The sequence below is a fragment of the Scardinius erythrophthalmus genome (assembly GCF_964197995.2).
Source record: "Scardinius erythrophthalmus genome assembly, chromosome: 3".
Lineage (NCBI taxonomy): Eukaryota > Metazoa > Chordata > Actinopteri > Cypriniformes > Leuciscidae > Scardinius > Scardinius erythrophthalmus.
In genome coordinates this window covers 8,876,012-8,897,416 of record NC_138223.1, presented here as the reverse complement: position 1 = coordinate 8,897,416, position 21,405 = coordinate 8,876,012, and the positions used below count along the sequence as shown (strand labels likewise).

The 21,405-nt window shown below is 37.1% G+C and overlaps 4 protein-coding genes across 5 annotated transcripts in view; 2 read left to right on the top strand and 2 right to left on the bottom strand.

Moving 5' to 3' along the window:
* Positions 1 to 1,247, bottom strand: part of rgs11 (regulator of G protein signaling 11) — a 17,447-nt gene extending 16,200 nt beyond the window's left edge. The window contains exons 1-2 of the mRNA XM_081360418.1: positions 1,112 to 1,247; positions 360 to 456 (exon numbers count right to left, since the gene is read on the bottom strand). Of these exons, the coding sequence (XP_081216544.1) occupies positions 360 to 456; positions 1,112 to 1,174 (160 nt within the window). The 5' untranslated portion in view covers positions 1,175 to 1,247. The remainder of the gene's footprint in view (positions 1 to 359; positions 457 to 1,111) is intronic.
* Positions 1,248 to 2,064: 817 nt separating this feature from the next.
* Positions 2,065 to 8,132, top strand: ints15 (integrator complex subunit 15). The gene is made up of 8 exons (XM_081360415.1): positions 2,065 to 2,241; positions 3,143 to 3,345; positions 3,465 to 3,686; positions 4,950 to 5,115; positions 5,321 to 5,622; positions 5,718 to 5,919; positions 6,018 to 6,057; positions 7,355 to 8,132. Exons 2-8 carry the CDS (start codon positions 3,148 to 3,150, stop codon positions 7,650 to 7,652), a joined length of 1,428 nt encoding a protein of 475 aa, XP_081216541.1. The 5' UTR covers positions 2,065 to 2,241; positions 3,143 to 3,147; the 3' UTR covers positions 7,653 to 8,132.
* Positions 8,133 to 8,711: 579 nt separating this feature from the next.
* On the bottom strand, positions 8,712 to 15,292 carry pmm2 (phosphomannomutase 2). The gene is made up of 8 exons (XM_081360416.1): positions 14,857 to 15,292; positions 13,090 to 13,201; positions 12,899 to 12,975; positions 12,697 to 12,788; positions 9,506 to 9,605; positions 9,332 to 9,407; positions 9,121 to 9,236; positions 8,712 to 9,016 (listed from the first exon to the last, which is right to left on the bottom strand). The coding sequence occupies exons 1-8, from the start codon at positions 14,932 to 14,934 to the stop codon at positions 8,912 to 8,914; spliced, it is 756 nt and encodes a 251-aa protein (XP_081216542.1). The 5' UTR covers positions 14,935 to 15,292; the 3' UTR covers positions 8,712 to 8,911.
* The window catches only part of mad1l1 (mitotic arrest deficient 1 like 1), a 71,712-nt gene continuing 65,564 nt past the window's right edge, over positions 15,258 to 21,405 (top strand). Inside the window, exons 1-5 of one of the 2 annotated variants that reach the window (XM_081360413.1) lie at positions 15,258 to 15,365; positions 16,291 to 16,460; positions 16,599 to 16,739; positions 16,987 to 17,166; positions 18,225 to 18,349. In XM_081360413.1, coding sequence (XP_081216539.1) covers positions 16,314 to 16,460; positions 16,599 to 16,739; positions 16,987 to 17,166; positions 18,225 to 18,349 — 593 coding nt within the window. In that variant the 5' untranslated portion in view covers positions 15,258 to 15,365; positions 16,291 to 16,313. Of the gene's footprint in view, positions 15,366 to 16,290; positions 16,465 to 16,598; positions 16,740 to 16,986; positions 17,167 to 18,224; positions 18,350 to 21,405 lie in introns of both variants that reach the window. The other variant, XM_081360414.1, reaches the window with a different exon arrangement.

The window sequence follows — 21,405 nt, the reverse complement described above, 5'->3', positions numbered from 1 at the left end:
TATTGTTAGACTAATTAATAGCAAGAAAAATGAGTGCAGAGACCGAAAGCACACACAGGAGTCTAATTTCACTGCGCAAGCTTCTATTGATTCACTGTGCTCATGCGCACTCAAGACTTTCCGAGATATGCATGGATAAATGTACTCTATTTCCACAATAATAATGACAAACTAGTCTAGCTGTGTCTCCGCTGTCTCTCTAATCGTGCCATAACATGCCACAGGCTGGAAAAATAAGCGGAACAGTCATGTCATGGGATTATCAAGTGACAGAGAGTGAAGCTTGAAGTTTGATGCAGTCATGGAGAGAGTGACACAGAGAGAGAGAGAGAGAGAGAGAAAGAGAGAGAGAGACTCACCAGTCATGGCGTGTGGTATGACCGTAATGAGGAGACGCTGGTTGCGCAACTTGATGCCCATATCAGGGTCCTGCATGGATATGATCATGCGCTCCATCTGAATGTGAATACACAGGAAATATTTGTAATACAAAAATATATATATTTATCACAAAGCATAACTATTTGTGAACTGCACAAAAGCTAAAAGGCGATTAAAAGTAAAAAAAAATCCAAAAAGATACATTTTTCCTTATATATTGTTGAATAAAAAAAGTGTTATTTGTCAACTATTCATGCATTTAATAAAGAGATACATTTCAAGAGGATGCACACCTAAGTAAACATTAACTTTATTATTATAGTCAAATATTAAATCAATTTTAATACATTTCCACTATGTAAAATTTCATTGAATTATTTTTAGTGATTTAATTCTAAAACAGCGACTAATAATAATAAATCAAATAAATATACTGTAATAGCAGGAATTGGATAACTTGTTTACTTAATTTTTTACGGAAATGTTGTTATATAAATCGTTATATAAGTATCCTAATAAAATCCAAACACAAATATTCAAATGGATACAGAACATTTTCTGTAAACAAACTTTAGTTTGGTCTCTTAGGACTTTCTCACATTTTAATTTATGTGATTTATAAACAGCTGCAGCATTATGAAGCTCAGACTCTTCTGCTGAAAGACAGTGTCTGGATCTAAGACTATACAGTTGAAATATTATACATGAAAATACAGTTTTAGGGTCTTACCTTGGTCAAACAGGGCATTTGCTGTCGCTGCACTCCATCCTGACTGAGTGTGTTGATGGTCATGTTGACTGCAGCTCGGTTGCTCTGGATGTGAAGTTAAAGAGAACTGGGTGATGTTGATGCTGGAGAGTCTGGTGTCCCGTCAGAGGAGAGGCGATCGATGGGGTGGCGCTACACTGAACACTACACTGTGCCATAATCAGATATTAAATAGCGCCTCCTGGTGGTGATTGATTCAAATTGATAATTGTAGAAAATCAATGGATACACAGTACACCAATCTCTCTCGTCAATGGAACCTTTTCTTTCCACAAAATGTTTTTTATTGTTGAAAAGGGTTTTTAAGATTTAACAAAAATGGTTCTTCTATGGCATCACTGCAAAAACTATGGAAGCTGTTTCCCCCACTGAATAAAACATAAAAAAAGACAATTGCTACTTTTTATCTCGCAATGGCGAGTTATAAAGTCAGTATTGCGAGATGAAAAAGACGAGTTTAGCTAGGAGTTTTGCTTATCGCAATTCTGAGGGAAAAAGTCAGAATTGGGAGATGTAAACTAGCATTGAGTTTGAATTTATTTTAGGTGCTGTAACCAATCAGAATATGTTGTTGAAATTAACATTTTACTTCAAAGCCTAGAAATAGCCATTTTAGGCAGAAATAAAATAACGTTATTTGTTTTAGCTAGTTATTTCTCACTTTAATTTAGTTTAACTTGATGCACTAAAATAACTAAAACTAAAACTGATTTTTTTTTTTATAAAATCGATAGGCTACTACAATAACTCTGCCTCAGTAAATATTATTTGAGTAGGCAATATAATGTATATCATAAGTAGACTATATCATGGCTTCAAATAGAATTGCATTAGATAACAAAATATCCAAGCAAGTGGCTTCTGAAAAAATAAAAATAAAAAATGATTTACGCTTTTCAGTTCAAATTGACTCCAGTACACGTGTGGCGCTGAACAGCCTCGCTTCTCTTTACTCAACCGAGTCTACAATGTCCCGTGTGGGGTTCCGTACTAGTTATTTTGCAATGAATAACTTTCACATTGTGAGTTATGGGAGATATGCATTTGCTGATTGAGAGAAGCTAATGTAACGAGTCTAATTATTAACTCAGGTAAGGGTGTTTTAACTATGAATATCTATGTAGTTTGAACTAAGGAAACATTCAAAATGTTAAGCAACCGGCGATGCAGCAGTAACGATAGCGCTGTGTAAACAGCATCGCTTTGGACAATGTGTTTTGCCATAGAGAATAATCTCTTATTGTTGGTGATGTATCATGTATGTACTGATTAACAGTTTCCTATTATCCTATTTGTGCTATTGCAATACGATTTAATTACTTTTGTTTTTTACAGATAGGTTAGATTCACAACTGCTCTATTTCAATATGTTGATCATGACACGCTTTACAATAACATAGTGTGATATCTGTACAATGATAATAAAAGATGGTACTTTTATACATACCTTGGTTTACTCTAGTATTATCCCAAAAATGCATGTCCAAAAGTATTAAAGTCAACATGAAATCAAAATATACAATTATTTTTTTTCCTTTTTTTTAATTTATTAAAAATAAGAATGATGATTCGTTTTTCTAAATTACTGTGCCCTCATAGTCTTTTATCAAAATAACTTCCCCACCCTCTTGCAACCACATCTCTTCTCTGATGACATGTTTACTGGCACGAGGGAGGGACAACCTGTCACTCACATGACATCACAGCAATAGCAAACCACAACCATACAATCAATTCCCCATGGATAAAATCAAGTCCCGCCCTACATTTTTTCTCGTTTGAGAAAAACTCGGTAATAAGTCACATTAGGGAAGAAAAGACTATTCCAACTTCCGTTTCATTCGGACTTGTCTTTAACATGACGCATGTCCAAAATTCATGCTATTACCTTCATGTCTAGAAATAATGCATAGTGATGTCTTTCATATGTCTAATTTATTCAGGTTGACAGATGCTTGTTTTTGAATTAACGGTGTAGTTTCTCTTCCACAGCAGAGATGAGTGATATTCGGCATGCATTGCTGCGGCGTGATCCGCTGAGCGCAGCCAAAGAGGTTCTGTATCATCTGGACATCTCACTGGGCAGCGCTCTGCAGAGCTCCTCGGGCCCCACGCCTGGATTAGAGAAGAGCACGGTGGACCTCGTGGAGGAGTTCATCTTTCACGTCCCTAAAGACAGGAACATCCAGCCTAAGGTGAGGAATGGGAGCGTCATCAAGTCTTTTGACTAGGAGCAAACCATGCTAAATATGGTGGTCAGATGCATATGAGTGAACTTTGAATGAAAATGGATCGTGTGTTGTGTTTGACACAGAGGATGAGCTGCGTTCAAGAACTGCAACTGCTGGAGATCATGTGCAGTTACTTCCAGGAGCAGAGCAAAGACTCAATCCGACAGATCATTTTCTCCACCCTCTTCAGTCTCCAAGGCAACAAGGCTGACGAGAGCCGCATGGCCATGCTCGGGAAGCTGGTTTCCATGGCGATAGCCGTGTGTCGGGTGCCCATTCTGGAGTGTGCATCCACCTGGCTACAGGTGTGTGGTGTGAAAGTAGAGCATTTACTTTGATTTTGTGTCTTTGTGCCTTGAGTTCAATGTTTTATGTTTCATGATTTCTCTGGAGCATGTTAACTGAAATGAATGGATAATTTGGTCAGGATGCATTCACGAAACAGATCAAGAACAGTGGGTCTCATTCACTAATAATTGCGTGGATTATTTGCATTTATATCATACGCACATGAAAAATTCTCACGAAAAATGAGGAAAAGGAAAGGGTTTGCGGAAAGTCCTTAAATGGCCATGCTTTTGGCGTGCAAATTTCTAACCTCAGGCATGCGACCTCATTTAGACTACTCCGAATTCATTAACGTAAGAATGAAAGGGTTGGTTCACCCAAAAATGATGATTATTTACTCACCCTTATGTCGTTCCAAACCTATAAGACTTTCTTTTGTCTTTGGAACACAAATTAATTTTTTTAAAATTAAATCTGAGAGCTTTCTATCCCTCCATTGACAGCTACGCAACTGTCACTTTGACGCTTCAAAATAAAGAGATCGTAAAACTAATCCATATGAATTGAGTTCAGTGTTTCATGATTCATGATTTCTCTGGAGCATGTTAACTGAAATGAATGGATAATTTGGTCAGGATGCTTATTGTGAGTTTCACGAAACATATCAAGAACAGTGGGTCTCATTCACTAATAATTGCGTGGATTATTTGCATTTATATCATACGCACATGAGAAATTCTCACGAAAAATGAGGAAAAGGAAAGGGTTTACGGAAAGTCCTTAAATGGACATGGTTAGAGCGTGCAAATTTCTAACCTCAGGCATGCGGCCTCTGATTAACGTAAGAACGATGTTAAAGGGATAGTTCACCCAAAAATGAAAATTCTGTGATTATTTACTCACCCTCATGTCATTCCAAACCCATAAGACTTTCATCTTTGGAACAGAAATTAATCTCTTTTTAATGAAATCTGAGAGCTTTCTATCCCTCCATTGACTGCTACGCAACTACCACTTTGACGCTTCAAAAAGTTCATTAAGAGATCGTAAAACTAATCCATATGAATTGAGCGGTTTAAATCCAAATTTTCTGAAGAGACACGATCAATTTATTTGATGAACAGATCAAAATCACTATAATCACTGGCTTCCGTTAACGTCCGTTCGCAAGTTTAGTTCTGGAGGAAAATAAGAAATTTTGGGGATTTTGGGTAAAATATGACCTGGACAACATTTCAAGCACTCATTATGTATGTTTGTGTGTGTGTGTTTTATTTTAGCGCACCCACTCTGCGTGGTGTGTGCGTTTGGCTCAGGTGCTGATGGATGATTACTGCACACTGGTGCCGTGTGCCATCTCTACCCTGCAGAACATCTGTTCAGCTAGCCCTCGCTTTTGCTGCCAGCTCATCACTGCAGTAACAGCGCTCTATGACTTCTCCTCAGGTACCAGGTTTCCTGTCACTACAACTTTTTTTTTTCTGTGTCTACTTCATAAACTTACATAATTTAAAATCCAAAATAATATTATCGTAAAATTAAAATATAATTCTATAAAATAATTTCCTTAAAAATAAGCAATATTTAAATATTTTATATAATATATAAACCCGCCTCCAAAAAATGAGATATATGATATTGTCGCTTGTAGATGAGTTGACTCCGCCCCCTGCACTCTTGGAGATGCTGGTTGGTTGGATCACGGAGGATCCCAGACTTCTGCTCCTCACCTTCATCAACACACCCCTCAATTCCAGCCTGCCGTTGGGTTGCCTCGAGATCACGCCTCTTCTGGGTCTGCTCCGCTGGTGTGTGAAAGCTCCATTGGCCTATCAGAGAGGCCGGAAGTTGGCTTTGACCAATGGCCATGGAGAAAGTGAGAAAGGAACAGCATACGAAGAGCTGTACTCTAAACTGCACCTCAGTGTTCTTCAAGTCTTTCTCATGCTGCAGGTGATGTATCTCTTCAACCAGTACAATATTGTGAGGCTTTGAGGATTCCATTCAGTATTAGAATACATAACGTGTTTTTATTTTGACTCCTGCAGGTCCACCTGACAGAACAGAATTTGATTGGCCGGCTAGCTGTGCTTCCTGTGGAGTCTGTTGCCACGCTAGTAGAGGAAGTCAGCCGGCTCTGTGAGAAGCTCACGCCCCTTTCAGCTGCCAATCATATCCAGCTGGCTCTGGATAGGCTGGCACAAGCTCTTCAGGTTGCCATGGCAACAGGAGCCCTTCTGTGTGCTAGAGGTAAGTGATGTTTACTTCACAATGGCCTGTTTGGGTTTTGATCTTATAAGAGCACCATTTCAGTGATGTCATTTCCTGTCATGTCATTTATTCCACAGAGGATCTACGGACTTTGTGCTCCAGACTTCCTCACAACAAGTAAGCCACTGATCACATTTGGGGAGACGTTCAGTATTCAATTATGGAATTCAATAAATGTGCCTCTCAGATGGCATAGTAAAAAATGGCATAAACATTATGGTTGCATGAAAAAAGTTTGGATATATAAACACACACACACACACACACATTAAAAATGTTTTTGAATAAAGTCTTGCTGGCCAAGGCTTGATTTATTTTATAAATTCAAATATTTATATTTAAATGTAATTTATAATAAAACTATCATATTATTATATAATTATTATATTAATAATACACCACATATTTCAATAAAACATAATATATTATTATAATATATTTTTCAAATTAAATAGTTATATTTTAATATAATAATTTATAATATATTTTATTTAATTCCAGTAATAATCCAGTAACATTTCTTATTATTTCCACAATAGAAAACTGCTTGTGCTGCTAAATATTTCTTTTAAATATTTGTAAAAATATAAAAGTGTTGGTACTTCTGATCAATTTAACTCATCCTTGCTAAATAAAAGCATTAATTTCTCTATCTCAATGAATGGTGGTGTACCTATATATATATATATATATATATATATATATATATATATATATATATATATATATATATATATATATATTATTATTATTAAAGGTGCATTGTGTAATATTTAGGAGGATCTGTTGACAGAAATGCAATATCATATACATAACTATGTATTCAGTGGTGTATAAAGGCCTTACATAATGAACCATTATGTTTTTGTTACCTTAGAATGAGCCACTTCTATCTATATACACCGCGGGTCCCCTTACATTGAAATAGCCATTTTGCGCCGACATGTTTCTACAGTAGCCCTAAATGGACAAACTACTGCAGAGTGCGCTTCGTCACTATGTTGTTCTTCGTGCAAAGAAGCTAGCTAAAGTCAGCGAATAAAACACTGACACAATGATGAACAAGTAGCAATAACATCGTTTTACTGAATAATTAATAAACATTTTTTAATTAATTTTTGTAAAGAAACCTCATTGCTCAACTGGCTACTCTCTGCTGTCTCAGACGATGACATATTTTCCAATCCTGTCAGCCACCGTAACTTCTGTTGGTTGCAATTCGCAACCTCACCACTAGATGCCATTAAAACTTACACACTGCACCTTTAAGTATGATACTGATGATATATATCTGTACAGCCACCCTTATCTCCAGATATCTCCATCAACCATTCAAAAAAGCATTTCTCAATCACTAACAAAATTTTTGTTCATTTGTGAGAAGTGTGTAGTAACTGTTAGTTTTGTGTTGTAGTCTGTTACAGCTTGTGATGTCCGGTCCAGTGGTGCAGCCTCCACCTCACAGCGGAGCCTTCCAGCCCAACATGTACCCACACATTCACTCGGGTCGACCCTCCCCGCTTTCTCCCCACAGCCCACACCAGTCCACCCTCCCCTCACAGCACAGCCCACACCCCGTACTCTCAGCGCACCCCACACATCCAGCGCTCTCCCCACATCGCCCAATAACAGCCCACGCCACACACCCGTCTCTCTCCCCACACGCCTTTCATCCTGCTGCCATGGCCTTCCCGTACCGGCCCATCCGTTAACCAGAAAACCAGGACTTTTGGACTACTCTGCTTTCTCTTGAGATCTTGTTGTTTTATATTGGATCATCTTGAAAACTCCCTTGAAATGTTCTTGTAGTCACATAGTTGGCTTGACCATGTTGTATGGTCTTGCGTATCATACATTGGATTTCAGGTTTGATATTGACTTTAAAAAGCACTTGTACAGATCAATTCAAATGAGAAGTGTTATTTCAGCAAAAAAAAAAAAAAAAAAAAAAAAAGTCATACCATCAAATATATTTTTGGAAAAGTGTCATTTGTGGTTATTTAAGTAGCATATTAAACACATTTTATACTTAAAATTCCACTATTGGTTTTAAAAAGCAATTAGTAACAAATTACATTAAAAAAATAGCAGTTTAGTAAATACTTTTATTCTTCAAACTAAACTGCATGCGAGTAGGTTGTTACAGACATTGAGTGACATTTTTTTAATTGCTAATAAACAATTAGAACATCTTTCTTCTGCTTTACCTTTTATGTGTTTTGCTCAGAATATGTACAGTATCCTTGCTTATGGTTTTGAACTCGTACATGTAAAGTATACATCGTGTCCTTTACTAGCACAATGCAACAAATGTCATATCAATCGGTATATATTTGTGTAGCAGATTTTTGCCACAGAATTAAGCCACTTTAAACAGTTAAGCTACGCTGTTGCATTCAATTATTTCACTTCAGTAGTCAGGCAGTTTATTAAATCAGTTTAATTTGAGCAAACTAGATTGATAGAGCCTTAGACCTGATTTCTTCTAATTCCCTCTAAATTGTTGCACCTTCACCACTAATTTTATTTAGTCCAGCCCACACCTGTCATTATTAATCACATTTGCTTCTGAAAAAAAATAAATAAAAAACATTAATCCTTACCACAACATGTAACACATTTTAATGAAACCCACCAGTACTTCGGGTCTTGCCGAGTGATATCTATGTTTTCATTTGGACCAGTGTGTGTATTAATTATAAGTTTATGGTATATAATGTCCAGTATTTACATGATTTAAGGCAGGCTCAGATGTAACACTAGCACCAATCAGCTTTGAAAATAATGTATCAGATTACATATAAAATAAACACATGGACAGGTTTATCCAGTACCTGTCATTATGTACAATCTTTTAAGTACACAACGACAATAATGGCTTGGACTTGTCAAGTGAGACTTCCGTTCAAAGTTTCACAGTTCTCGGACGTTGTAGTCTTCATTCTGGATGGCAGAGGTCATGTTTAGGGTCTCATCTGAGGAAGAGCTCCTTGCAGATCCGCTGTGTGTCCTCGGGTGACTTGACCTCATGACCGATCGTTCTGGGGTCTGCAAAGATTTCATAATCGTTTCCTCCCTGTTTGGGAAAAAATAACATTACAAAACTGCTTACTTCAAGCAAGTCTGGGACTTCTTTGCATACATACTGTGTGTGCATGAATACTGGAATAATGCACTCACAGGCATTGTTTTGTCTCCAAAGAAATGGATGCTCTTGTATGAGTCTTTCTCCACAATTCCCAGACAGTAGCGCTTATCCCAGCCCTCTGGAAACACATCAAAGCTGATCTGCCCACCTGCAGAAAAAAAAACCCATACATTATGTATATACTTTATGTTTACTACACAAACATATTATTGGCTAGACAACCACATATACACAGTTACTTACCAATGGAGAAAGCTAGTCCTTTTCCAGCAAACTCTTCTTTTAAAACGGAGACAAACTTTTCTCTGATTTTCTCCTTCTGCATAAAGAAAAAGTAAAAAAAAGCGGTCAATTAACCTTTAATGGCATCTTTTAAAAAGATAATGGCATATGTTGACAAATGCTTAAAAAAATGACCTTATCAAGTTCGAAGAATTCGATTCTTTCCTGTTGGCTACAGCTTCGACCAATTGGGGAGATGTTCAACATTCCATTACGGAATTCAATAAATGTGCCTCTGAGAAGACAGTAAAAATACCATAAACATTATGGTCGCATGAAAACTATACACATAGTATATATATATGTACAGTAGGGAAAATAAGTATTTGAACACCCTGCTATTTTGCAAGTTCTCCCACTTGGAAATCATGGAGGGGTCTGAAATTGTCATCGTAGGTGCGATTAGGAAAAAATCCAGAAATCACAATATATGATTTTTTAACTATTTATTTGTATGATACAGCTGCAAATAAGTATTTGAACACCTGTCTACAGGGGTTAAAGTGAGAAAAAATCCTGAGCCTGAAATTTTTCAGGGGGGGGCTTGGCGTTTATTGGCACCATTTATTTTCAAGCATGTTAATGGCATATTTTTATGAATGAAGACCAGTATCACTGATATAGCTACTTATGTCTCGATGAAAATGTATTTTTCCAAAATTTGAAACATTTATTAGGCTTAAAAAAAATAACAACTTAAGTAAACTTAAAACAATCATCACTTAAACCCGGATAATAAATGTAATATTTACCTGTACCTTACCTGTCTAACCGATGTGAATTATATAGAAATTGAATACGTTTATAAAACAGTCTGCACTGCATAAATTATAAATGAAAAATAGATTAATCCTTAAGCATTGAGCAGTTAGTAATTTTCTCTGTTCCCATTGTTCTTTGGTTAACTTTACTAACAGAGAGAATTGCTGTCACTTTAATACCCGCCGCTGCTGACAGAAAATGTTGCGGTTTAAAGTGGACTCGTTTTCATGGTAGGCCTACACAGAATGTTTTTTTTTTTTTGTAAGCTACACAGAATATTTAATTAAATATTAAAATTAAATATTTAGCCAAGTCTGAAGTTACCAAGCAGCAGTGTATTAACGTTAGCTCAGTTATCAACAGGTGTAGACAGATATGATTATCCTGACCTGAGCTAATTTACTGAACCAACTCACATCTCCTTTCTTTCTTTTCATCCATGATGACATTAAAGTCACGTAACGTTACCTGTTGTTGTTTCTGGCGTTTCATCGCTGTCTGTGCTGCAATCGCTAAGTTACTCGCTCATTAGAACATTCAGTGAGCTATTTTACACAGGCTCGGTCCTGCTCCTCCGTGTCAATGACGGCGTGCGGTTAAACATCATAACAAACGAATATGAGTGGGGGTGGGGAGGACAACGGGATTTTGTAAAGTGTCCCCATAGGAAATTACGCCCGTGGGTAGGACATCATCCCCAAGCTTCATGAACTAGCGCTCCTTTCCCCCACAACGTTAACGTGACGTATCTCAATCACACTGTGTTGCCAGGCCCCGCCCTGCTTCTGATAGGCTTGTAACGTTAGTAAGAGCTGCGTTCCTTTCATATGATTGGTAGGTGAAATCAATTGACTCGAAAATATTGAATATTGATTTTTTTTTTCTTCCTCACGGCCGCACGCCGGAGATCCGGCACGGTGCCGGAATACTTTAAGCCCTGTGTCTATCAGCTAGAATTCTGACCCTCAAAGACCTGTTAGTCTGCCTTTAAAATGTCCACCTCCACTCCATTTATTATCCTAAATTAGATGCACCTGTTTGAGGTCGTTAGCTGCATAAAGACACCTGTCCACCCCATACAATCAGTAAGAATCCAACTACTAACATGGCCAAGACCAAAGAGCTGTCCAAAGACACTAGAGACAAAATTGTACACCTCCACAAGGCTGGAAAGGGCTACGGGGAAATTGCCAAGCAGCTTGGTGAAAAAAGGTCCACTGTTGGAGCAATCATTAGAAAATGGAAGAAGCTAAACATGACTGTCAATCTCCCTCGGACTGGGGCTCCATGCAAGATCTCACCTCGTGGGGTCTCAGTGATCCTAAGAAAGGTGAGAAATCAGCCCAGAACTACACGGGAGGAGCTGGCCAATGACCTGAAAAGAGCTGGGACCACCGTTTCCAAGGTTACTGTTGGTAATACACTAAGACGTCATGGTTTGAAATCATGCATGGCATGGAAGGTTCCCCTGCTTAAACCAGCACATGTCAAGGCCCGTCTTAAGTTTGCCAATGACCATTTGGATGGAGTCATGGGAGAAAGTCATGTGGTCAGATGAGACCAAAATAGAACTTTTTGGTCATAATTCCACTAAACGTATTTGGAGGAAGAAGAATGATGAGTACCATCCCAAGAAGACCATCCCTACTGTGAAGCATGGGGGTGGTAGCATCATGCTTTGGGGGTGTTTTTCTGCACATGGGACAGGGCGACTGCACTGTATTAAGGAGAGGATGACCGGGGCCATGTATTGCGAGATTTTGGGGAACAACCTCCTTCCCTCAGTTAGAGCATTGAAGATGGGTCGAGGCTGGGTCTTCCAACATGATAATGACCCGAAGCACACAGCCAGGATAACCAAGGAGTGGCTCTGTAAGAAGCATATCAAGGTTCTGGCGTGGCCTAGCCAGTCTCCAGACCTAAACCAATAGAGAATCTTTGGAGGGAGCTCAAACTCCGTGTTTCTCAGCGACAGCCCAGAAACCTGACTGATCTAGAGAAGATCTGTGTGGAGGAGTGGGCCAAAATCCCTCCTGCAGTGTGTGCAAACCTGGTGAAAAACTACAGGAAACGTTTGACCTCTGTAATTGCAAACAAAGGCTACTGTACCAAATATTAACATTGATTTTCTCAGGTGTTTAAATACTTATTTGCAGCTGTATCATACAAATAAATATTTAAAAAATCATACATTGTGATTTCTGGATTTTTTTTTTTAGATTATGTCTCTCACAGTGGACATGCACCTTCGATGACAATTTCAGACCCCTCCATGATTTCTAAGTGGGAGAACTTGCAAAATAGCAGGGTGTTCAAATACTTATTTTCCTCACTGTATATATATATATATATAACACACACAAAAAAAATTGCACTATGTCATGATCTCAGTTTTAAATAGCTTTTAATACAGTTAATTACAGTGTAATGCCGTTAACGGTGTTAAATAAGAAATACTTTCTAAAAGAAAATTTGAATGCACTTTAATATTGAGAATAAATATTGACAAACTTTAAAATAATGCAGTAAAAAAATGCTTTTCCCCATGCAACTTTAAACCTTACCTCTTCTTGGGTAGTTTTAACTTTGAAAGGTAATTGAGGCAGAAATTGATAAAATCCTGTAAAATGTCTTCTCCCATGTATGCTTGAATACTCTGATTAAAAAGAAAAATATCACAATGGAAAAGCCCCTTGTATCATTCGCTGGACAGTATGTGAGAGAGTTTGTGAGCTTATTAAACAGTAAACAGAGAATCAAAACTACCTGAACAGAGTGCATCTTCCCAAACCTGTATGCTACCAAACCATTCTCAGCAAACACATAGTCCACTCTATCAATCACTGTAAAACATGAAACATTTGATTTACTCCTAAGAAAACATGCACACTATAAATTAACTGAATGTTTTTTGCTTATATACTTGCATTTGTATTTTAAATATTTGTTATACACACCATCATCACCCAACTGCTCTTTGATTTTGTCCAAATCTGATCCTCCAACGACCCCGACTCTCACGCGCTGTTTCAGTTCACTCAAGAACTGATGCATGTCAGGAGCTGCTTTCTAAAGACAAAAACATACACAGGCAAAGAGGTAACTAATCCATTACATTAAGCACAAAGTTATAAAATGGTTTTAATGTTTAAATTTAGCTGAAAATCCATTAAATAGCCTCTTCTATATTTTAAATAGGCCTAGTGCTTATTTTTTCTTTCATGACTGGACCTTTATATAAGTTTATAGAGGCTTATTTTACTGTCAGGAGAACATAGAATACAAAAACATTGTAATGCCAAGTACAAATTTACTCTCAATAATGGAGGAAATCAAATCAATTTATAAAACTCAATTTAGTTAACCTTTTAAATCAAATTAAAATGTACTATTTAAATTAAAACAAAAACTTGTCTGATATTCTTTAAAAAAAAATAATGTTTTAATACCTACTTTGAGAAGCACATTCTACCGTGCAATACTAATATATTTCTTTTATCATGGATACCTATTTTTACTTTAATATTTTTTCGACATATGAAATACAAGGTAAAGCAGAACTATTCTTCTTGAATGAGTGTCAAATCACTCAATATAGTTTAACAATCCAATTTCAGCATCAATATTTAGGCAGAAACAGAAGCACTTATTCTTTTGGGTTGAAATGCGTGCAAAACTTGCAATCTTTCATTTAATTATGCCACAGCAAACTTCCAAATGTGGCTCAAGATTACTTTTCTTATAGAAAAATATATTTCTTATTTTAATTCACTTCCTCAAAAACTATTTTTCCCCCTTCTTCAATGAACCAGGCTTCCTGATGTTTGGAAAACCTGGATATATGAATCTCTAGACCTGGACAAATCAAATCGATCATGTAAATTAATCTTTTCACATTTTTATTCATTTTTGTTTAGTTATCCCAAGCTCTAAAATATTTTAGCAGGTAGAAATTGTGAGTTAAAAACATTTTAAAATCCTTAATTATTTTCCAGAATATCAAGAAAAACAGGAAAAGTCAGGTGGCCTTTGAATATTGTTGTGGACAATGGACCTTTAAGTCAAAAAAAGGTTGCAAACCATTGATTTAAATTGTTGTATTGTAAAACATGTAAATGATGTGTTTAAAAGATTAGTCCATAATAAATTATATGACGTCCAATGTTTATTTGTAAATTCTCCTCACCCCACAAGCAGACTAAAAGTAGTAACTTACATGGAGAATGAATGATATCTTTAATAGACAGCTATGATGACATACATACACATATTGTCTATTTAGTATATTGTGTATTTTTATATATTTGTATTATCTGTGTCATGTCTCTGTCATTCTGTCTGTGCTTAGGAAGCTTGTCACCAAGAAAAATTCCTCGCATGTGTAAACATAATTGACAATAAATCTCATTCTGATTCTATGACTGTTATTTAGGATGTGCCAAGACAGAAAGAAGATTACATTGCTTATATTACGTCACAAAACTGCATTCACAATACATATTTGACTTTATAAAAACATTTACACAGATCATCATTCAGCTTCATCCATTTACTTCTGTCACTGTCATTTTAAAGATAGTTTTCAGTTATTCAATAAATGATAATAAATCAATCTTCATACCGCTTAGATCCATATCTCATGAGATTAACTAACGTTAGATAAATTAAAAGATTAACTAGTTAAAAAGAGTAACGTTAGCTAAGTATCCGCTTAGGTCACTCACCTGGCGAGCTGCTGTTAAAGTCCCGTCTACATCAAACAGACACAGTATTGTCGGGTCCTCCACGTTCGAGCTGGCCATTGTAAGATTTGCAAACTTTATAAATCAGTTTTCGATCCGTGTAAAGTTTTGCAAAGACTCAAACCGCCAGTGTGAGAATCATTCAGTCATTCAGTGCAACGTCACAACTTCCGTGTTGAGCAGCGCGTCACAGGCCACGTGCTCATGAACCAACAGCAATCTAAACAACAACAACACTAGTGCTTGTGTTATTGCTTTTATATAGCAGTTCAGTAATTCCCAGAATGGATGTACGCGGTGGCATTTTTAGCGCGTGTTTGTGCAACCCACTCAAATTCCGATGTAAGTGTCAGATAGAACGAGTGAATCAATTCCGCCCAGCCACACAGAGGCGCTGTCTTGAAGCTACACATGAAGTAGCGGCTTCTCAACCAACGAAAACAAAACTGCATCGAGTTCAAAAACCGGAGACTCAAGCGCCAATAGAAAGAGTGAGTTACGGGTTTTCCATTCAGAACCGTATATTTAATTTAAAAGAAAGACACGTATGTTATTGTATAGCTTATTTATTCAGTCTGCTGTTTATTCTGTGAATAAAATCGTTTTTATTGAGGGTGACGTTAGCTGAACGGTTGCTAACTTACACTGAACTGAAGCGTGTGTGACTTAACTTTATATTGCTTATATTAATGTTTACCTCACGAATACGTATTTTAAAATAGTGTTAATTAGTGATTTAATATATTGTTGTGAGCAGTGTTAAGTTTATAAAAAGTAATTTACTATTTTCTGGGGGCAACACCATGTTGCAAAATGCAACACCATGTTTTGGACCATTTGAAATACCCTAGTTTAAGGGTGTTTTTCCACTAAAGTCTTCTTTATAAGAACCCAGCTCAGATTACTTGAAATGGACCAAGAGGCAAACCAAGTGAAAAGGACCCAGTTCTCTTTAAGTTCCCACTGTCCCCACCATCATGATGTTTAAATATATAATGGTAGACCTTTACCTTGGTATGTAGCAAAGTACCATGTTTTTATCTTATGATATCAAGGAAATGTTTCACTTGATATCAGGCAGGTGTCACCTTTTAAAACATCAGCCTTTTTAAATAAAAAAATAAATAAACAAGACATCATATTGGACATTATGGAGGTTGATAATCATGAAAAACATGCCTTATTCTTCACTATAAACTTTCAGTATTTTAATAATCAACTGCCTAAATGTTAATAGCATCCTAAAGGTGTACAGAATACCTCCTTACTAATTTAAACTGAACTGGCCATTATTTTACATGTATCGGGATAATTTCCTCTTTGGTTTGAATAGTGGGCTTCTTGAGGGTAGGGAGGAGGTTTATTCATGTTTTTCTTTTTACACTTTATAAAAAAATGTTTTCTATTTCTGCAAAGGAGGCTGTCAAGACTTTGTCAATATGAATGATATGGAGGATGACACCACAATCTTCTCAACGCTAAAATCTTTCAAGAGTTTGATATCATGTCCCGATCGCTCTTTGCTGGAGACGGAGCCAGCCTATGGAAGAAGCGACCTTCAGAAGCTCTATACCACACGAGTGGAGGCAAGTCACTGACTCCTTTCATATTTTGGCCCTTATTTGTAACCAAATATCTAAATGTGATCTCGTAAATATATGTCTTTTAATCTCTTATATAGTATGTTTAGAGCAGATTTCTGAATTCTTTGTTGTACATGGTAGTTAGAGGAGGCTGCCGAGCGTGTCCGTTCCCACACCAGCCTTCTGCAACTCACTCAAGAGAAACAACAGATGGAGCTCAGTCACAAACGGGCCCGTATAGAGCTGGAGAAAGAGGCACACGGCAGCTCCAGAGACTTACAGGTGAGCGATAGATGGGATAGTGCTGAAAATCATGCTTGCTGTTGCAGGTTTTTCTTTTGCTGTCTTCTCAGGCCTTTTTCTAAATATATTCCTGCCCTGCAACATGAAAAAAATAACCGCAACCTTAAACAGGGTTTAATAAACACTGCAGACAAAAAACCATTAGGATGTAATTTGGTGCATTTAGTCTCTGCTGTGGAAACACCTCATTTGACCTGTGCTTGTGTCTGTCTGATTACATTTACAGAGGGAAATTGACCGTAACAGGGAGTTACTGATGAAGATCAGACGTCTGGAAGAAAGAGAAGAGAAAGCAAATCAAGCTCTTAGTGAACAAATGGAAAACAACAAGGCTTTAAAGCGTAACCTTGAGGAACTCCACAAGAAAGCAAATGAAAAGGACAGCAAACTTGCAGAGGCGGACCAGGTGTGTGTTCATTTTTTTTTTAGTGTTTATAGCTAGATACAAATTATTCCATAAAATGGATTGATTGATGATTTATTGCATTATTATTTCCTTTTGGAACATGAGATAATATCAAAGGTTGTAATTGTTTTTCAATAGCAGGTTGTTACTTGCTAGTCAATTCTTGTGAGCATTTTATTTGACAACAAAACTGGCATGCACTTCTGCGAATATGAACATGTTTTAATAAGACTCATAGTTAATTATTTATTTTAATTGACGGGGACAATACAGAATAACATTGGGTCTCATTCACTAATAATTGTGCACTGTCGTTTACTCTCCCTCTTGTCGATCCTAACCCGTAAGACTTTCGTTCATCTTCGGAACACAAATGAAGATCTTTTTAATGAAATCTGAGAGCTTTCTGTCCCTCCATTGACTGATACGCAACTACCACTTTGACGCCTCAAAAAGTTCATAAAGAGATTGTAAAACTAATCCATATGAATTGAGCGGTTTAGTCAAAACTTTCTAAAGAGGCACATTCACTTTATATGATGAATAGATTGAATTTAGGCTTTTATTCACATATAAACATTCATCAACTCACATATCAGTTGTGGTAAAGGGAAGCTCAAGCATGTTCACTTGACGTGCGAGAACCAATGAGGTTCATTCTCGTGTTGCGCAGCACGTTTGAGCTTCCGCAAGAACCAATGAGGTTCTCGTATGTCAAAGCAGGTTCGGTTGAGCTTCTGCTTATGTTTGCTGGTCAATCTTTAAATGTGAATAAAAGTCTAAATTCAATCTGTTCATCATATTACGCTATAGTGTCTCTTTAGTTCATAGATTGAAGTGTCAAAGTGGTAGTTGCGTAGCTGCCGATGGGGGGACAGATATCACTCAGATTTCATCAAAAAGATCTTCATTTGTGTTCTGAATATGAACAAAAGTCTTAAGAGTTTGGGATGACATGAGGGTTAGTAATTAATGACAGAATTTTCCTTTTTGGGTGAACTATCCCCTTAATCTAGTTTGGACTATGTTAGGTGTTTAAAGTATTTTGTTCGTTGCAGATGATCAGTGAGTTGAAAGACGAGACACGAAGGCTCAGTCAACAGATCCAGATTCAGGAGTCCAAATTCTCCACCCAAAACCTGGAGATCCAGGCCCTACAGGAACAACTGGATGTGCAGCGCAAGTATGAACTCACATGGGCACAAACACACTATCTAGGGGCTTTCACACCAGAGGAACCTTTTCATATGGGGGCTAAATTAGCTCGTACTTCAGAGTAGAAAGTACCAGTGATGTAAGTGTACGTTAATTGTTCGAACACTTGCCATATGGAACACATATACTTACTCCACAAACATGGAAAACAGCAATAGATGGACAGATGGCGAAGTCCAGGCACTTCTCAACCATCACGCTATGGAGTTGTTGATGTTGTTGAATGCCGCGCTAAAGTGATGTCACTGTCGGCCGGCTTACATCACTTCATAGTTCATACTGGCAGTGCGAATGCAAATAGGAAAATATAGCTGCGAGCAGCGATTACGGGCCCAAGCCGGTGGCACCGCAACCCCGGTGCCTTTAGGGTGGCGGTGCCGCCGGCTTTGGCCCTTTATCGCTGCTCTCAGCTATATATATATATACACATACATATATATATTTATTTATTTATTCATTCATTCATTCATTTTTTTATTTTTTTATTATTATTATTATTTTTTTATTCAGATTTTATGATACACTCAAAATATTCCACAACAAATCCTTTAAATTTAATGTAAAAGTAAAAATGAAAGTAAGCAGTGTTGGGCTCACGTAACCCTCTCATCAGAATCAAAATGTTTCAACATTTGCGATGTATTTGGATGCTAAACTATTCTTTATTATAGGCTTTGTTCTTCACTCGTGTTCCAATATTGATGGAAAAAATCATCCTCTTCACATGCGCAAAAATTTGCTTGGAAACATCACAGTGGAGCGAGGGGTGCTTACTGTGAATGTACGAATTGTACTACTGACTATTTAGAGCAGTGTAATTTTTATATGTTAGGTTGACTATTTTATTATTATATTTTATTAAGGCTATAATGAACAGGCTGCGATGTCAAGATTGTAATGCTGGAGTGTGTGTGTGTGTGTGTGTGTGTGTGTGTGTGTGTGTGTGTGTGTGTGTGTGTGTGTGTGTGTGTGTGTGTGTGTGTGTGTTCATGTTTTTCTATCCCGGTGGGGACTTTAACCTGAATGCACACAGACTCATGGGGACTCGTGTCACAGTGGGGACCTAAATAGAGGTCCCCATGGGTAAACAAGATTATAAATCATACAGAATGAGTTTTTTTGGAAATGTAAAAATGCAGAAAGTTTTATGGGATAGGTAGGTTTAGGGGTAGGGTTAGTGTGAGGAGATAGAATATACAGTTTGTACAGTATAAAAACCATTAAGTCCATGGAGAGTACCCACAAAGATAGTAAACCGTGTGTGTGTGTGTGTGTGTGTGTGTGTGGCGTGGGCGCGATTGAACAGTAGACACATAAAAACATACTCCATCATTATACAGGACGACATTCAGACTGCAAAGTGTTAACTTATATTTGTGTACAGTTGCAATAAAACACAAAATTGTGCTTTTGTAAAATAATTTCAAGCAATCCACCCCCCGAAAGGCGCTAATTTTAAAATGAAACTAAAATGCTCATGGCTGCACGGGCATTCATAACGGTGCACGTCCACGGCGAGGAACGAGCAGAACAATTTTTATATGTTAGGTTGACTATTTTATTATTATATTTTATTAAGGCTATAATGAACAGGCTGCGATGTCAAGATTGTAATGCTGGAGTGTGTGTGTGTGTGTGTGTGTGTGTGTGTGTGTGTGTGTGTGTGTGTGTGTGTGTGTGTGTGTGTTCATGTTTTTCTATCCCGGTGGGGACTTTAACCTGAATGCACACAGACTCATGGGGACTCGTGTCACAGTGGGGACCTAAATAGAGGTCCCCATGGGTAAACAAGATTATAAATCATACAGAATGAGTTTTTTTGGAAATGTAAAAATGCAGAAAGTTTTATGGGATAGGTAGGTTTAGGGGTAGGGTTAGTGTGAGGAGATAGAATATACAGTTTGTACAGTATAAAAACCATTAAGTCCATGGAGAGTACCCACAAAGATAGTAAACCGTGTGTGTGTGTGTGTGTGTGGCGTGGGCGCGATTGAACAGTAGACACATAAAAACATACTCCATCATTATACAGGACGACATTCAAACTGCAAAGTGTTAACTTATATTTGTGTACAGTTGCAATAAAACACAAAATTGTGCTTTTGTAAAATAATTTCAAGCAATCCACCCCCCGAAAGGCGCTAATTTTAAAATGAAACTAAAATGCTCATGGCTGCACGGGCATTCATAACGGTGCACGTCCACGGCGAGGAACGAGCAGAACAGAGTGAACGTTTTTCAGTTAATTCCTACTTCCATAGGAATTCATTTGAAACGCTCGCTCAACCAATATAAATGTCAGTGCGGAAGAACATATTTTACTTTAGTTTTTAAGTTAGCGATTAAAAAGCCCCCAGCGGTGTCACACGTCAGTTAACCGGTGGTAAAATATTCTCACCGTCACATACCTAGTATATTTATATATAGATATAATAGGCCTACCTGATTTTGAACACAAGAGGGCAGTATAGCACTATGTTTGACTTTATTTATGTATTGTTTAGACTAAACAACCATTCTGGCAGTTTTTAAACTTAAAATTCATTCTTAAATTGAAAAAAAAAAGAATAAAATGTTTAGTTGTGATGTTTGTATACTTTTATATAGAAATAAATGGTATATAATTACATTTTTAGAAAATTTGAGGCTTTTAGTTTTTCCTTTTTGGACATTACTTTAATCCCTCGCCATAGCAAAACCGTTTGAGATATTTATAATCCGTTCACAATTTAGCATATTTAATGTATTTTCATCATGTTGAAAAAGTTTGGTGGGAATAAAATAAATAGTTTAAGAGGAGTGGCTAAAAATTCATAGGCTGATTTTGCAAAAAAATCCACATTCAGACCAAAATATCTGACTTCCTTTTGCTCTGAGCTAATGAATGTAAATTAGAAAGTTGTCCGGCTTGATGAGAACAATATAAAATTTTTTTTTTTTTACTGTATTTAAAACTAACCCCCCCACTTTTGTCAAAAGCATGTTGAAAGTGACACACTTCCTGCTGCCAGTTGGTGGCGCTAT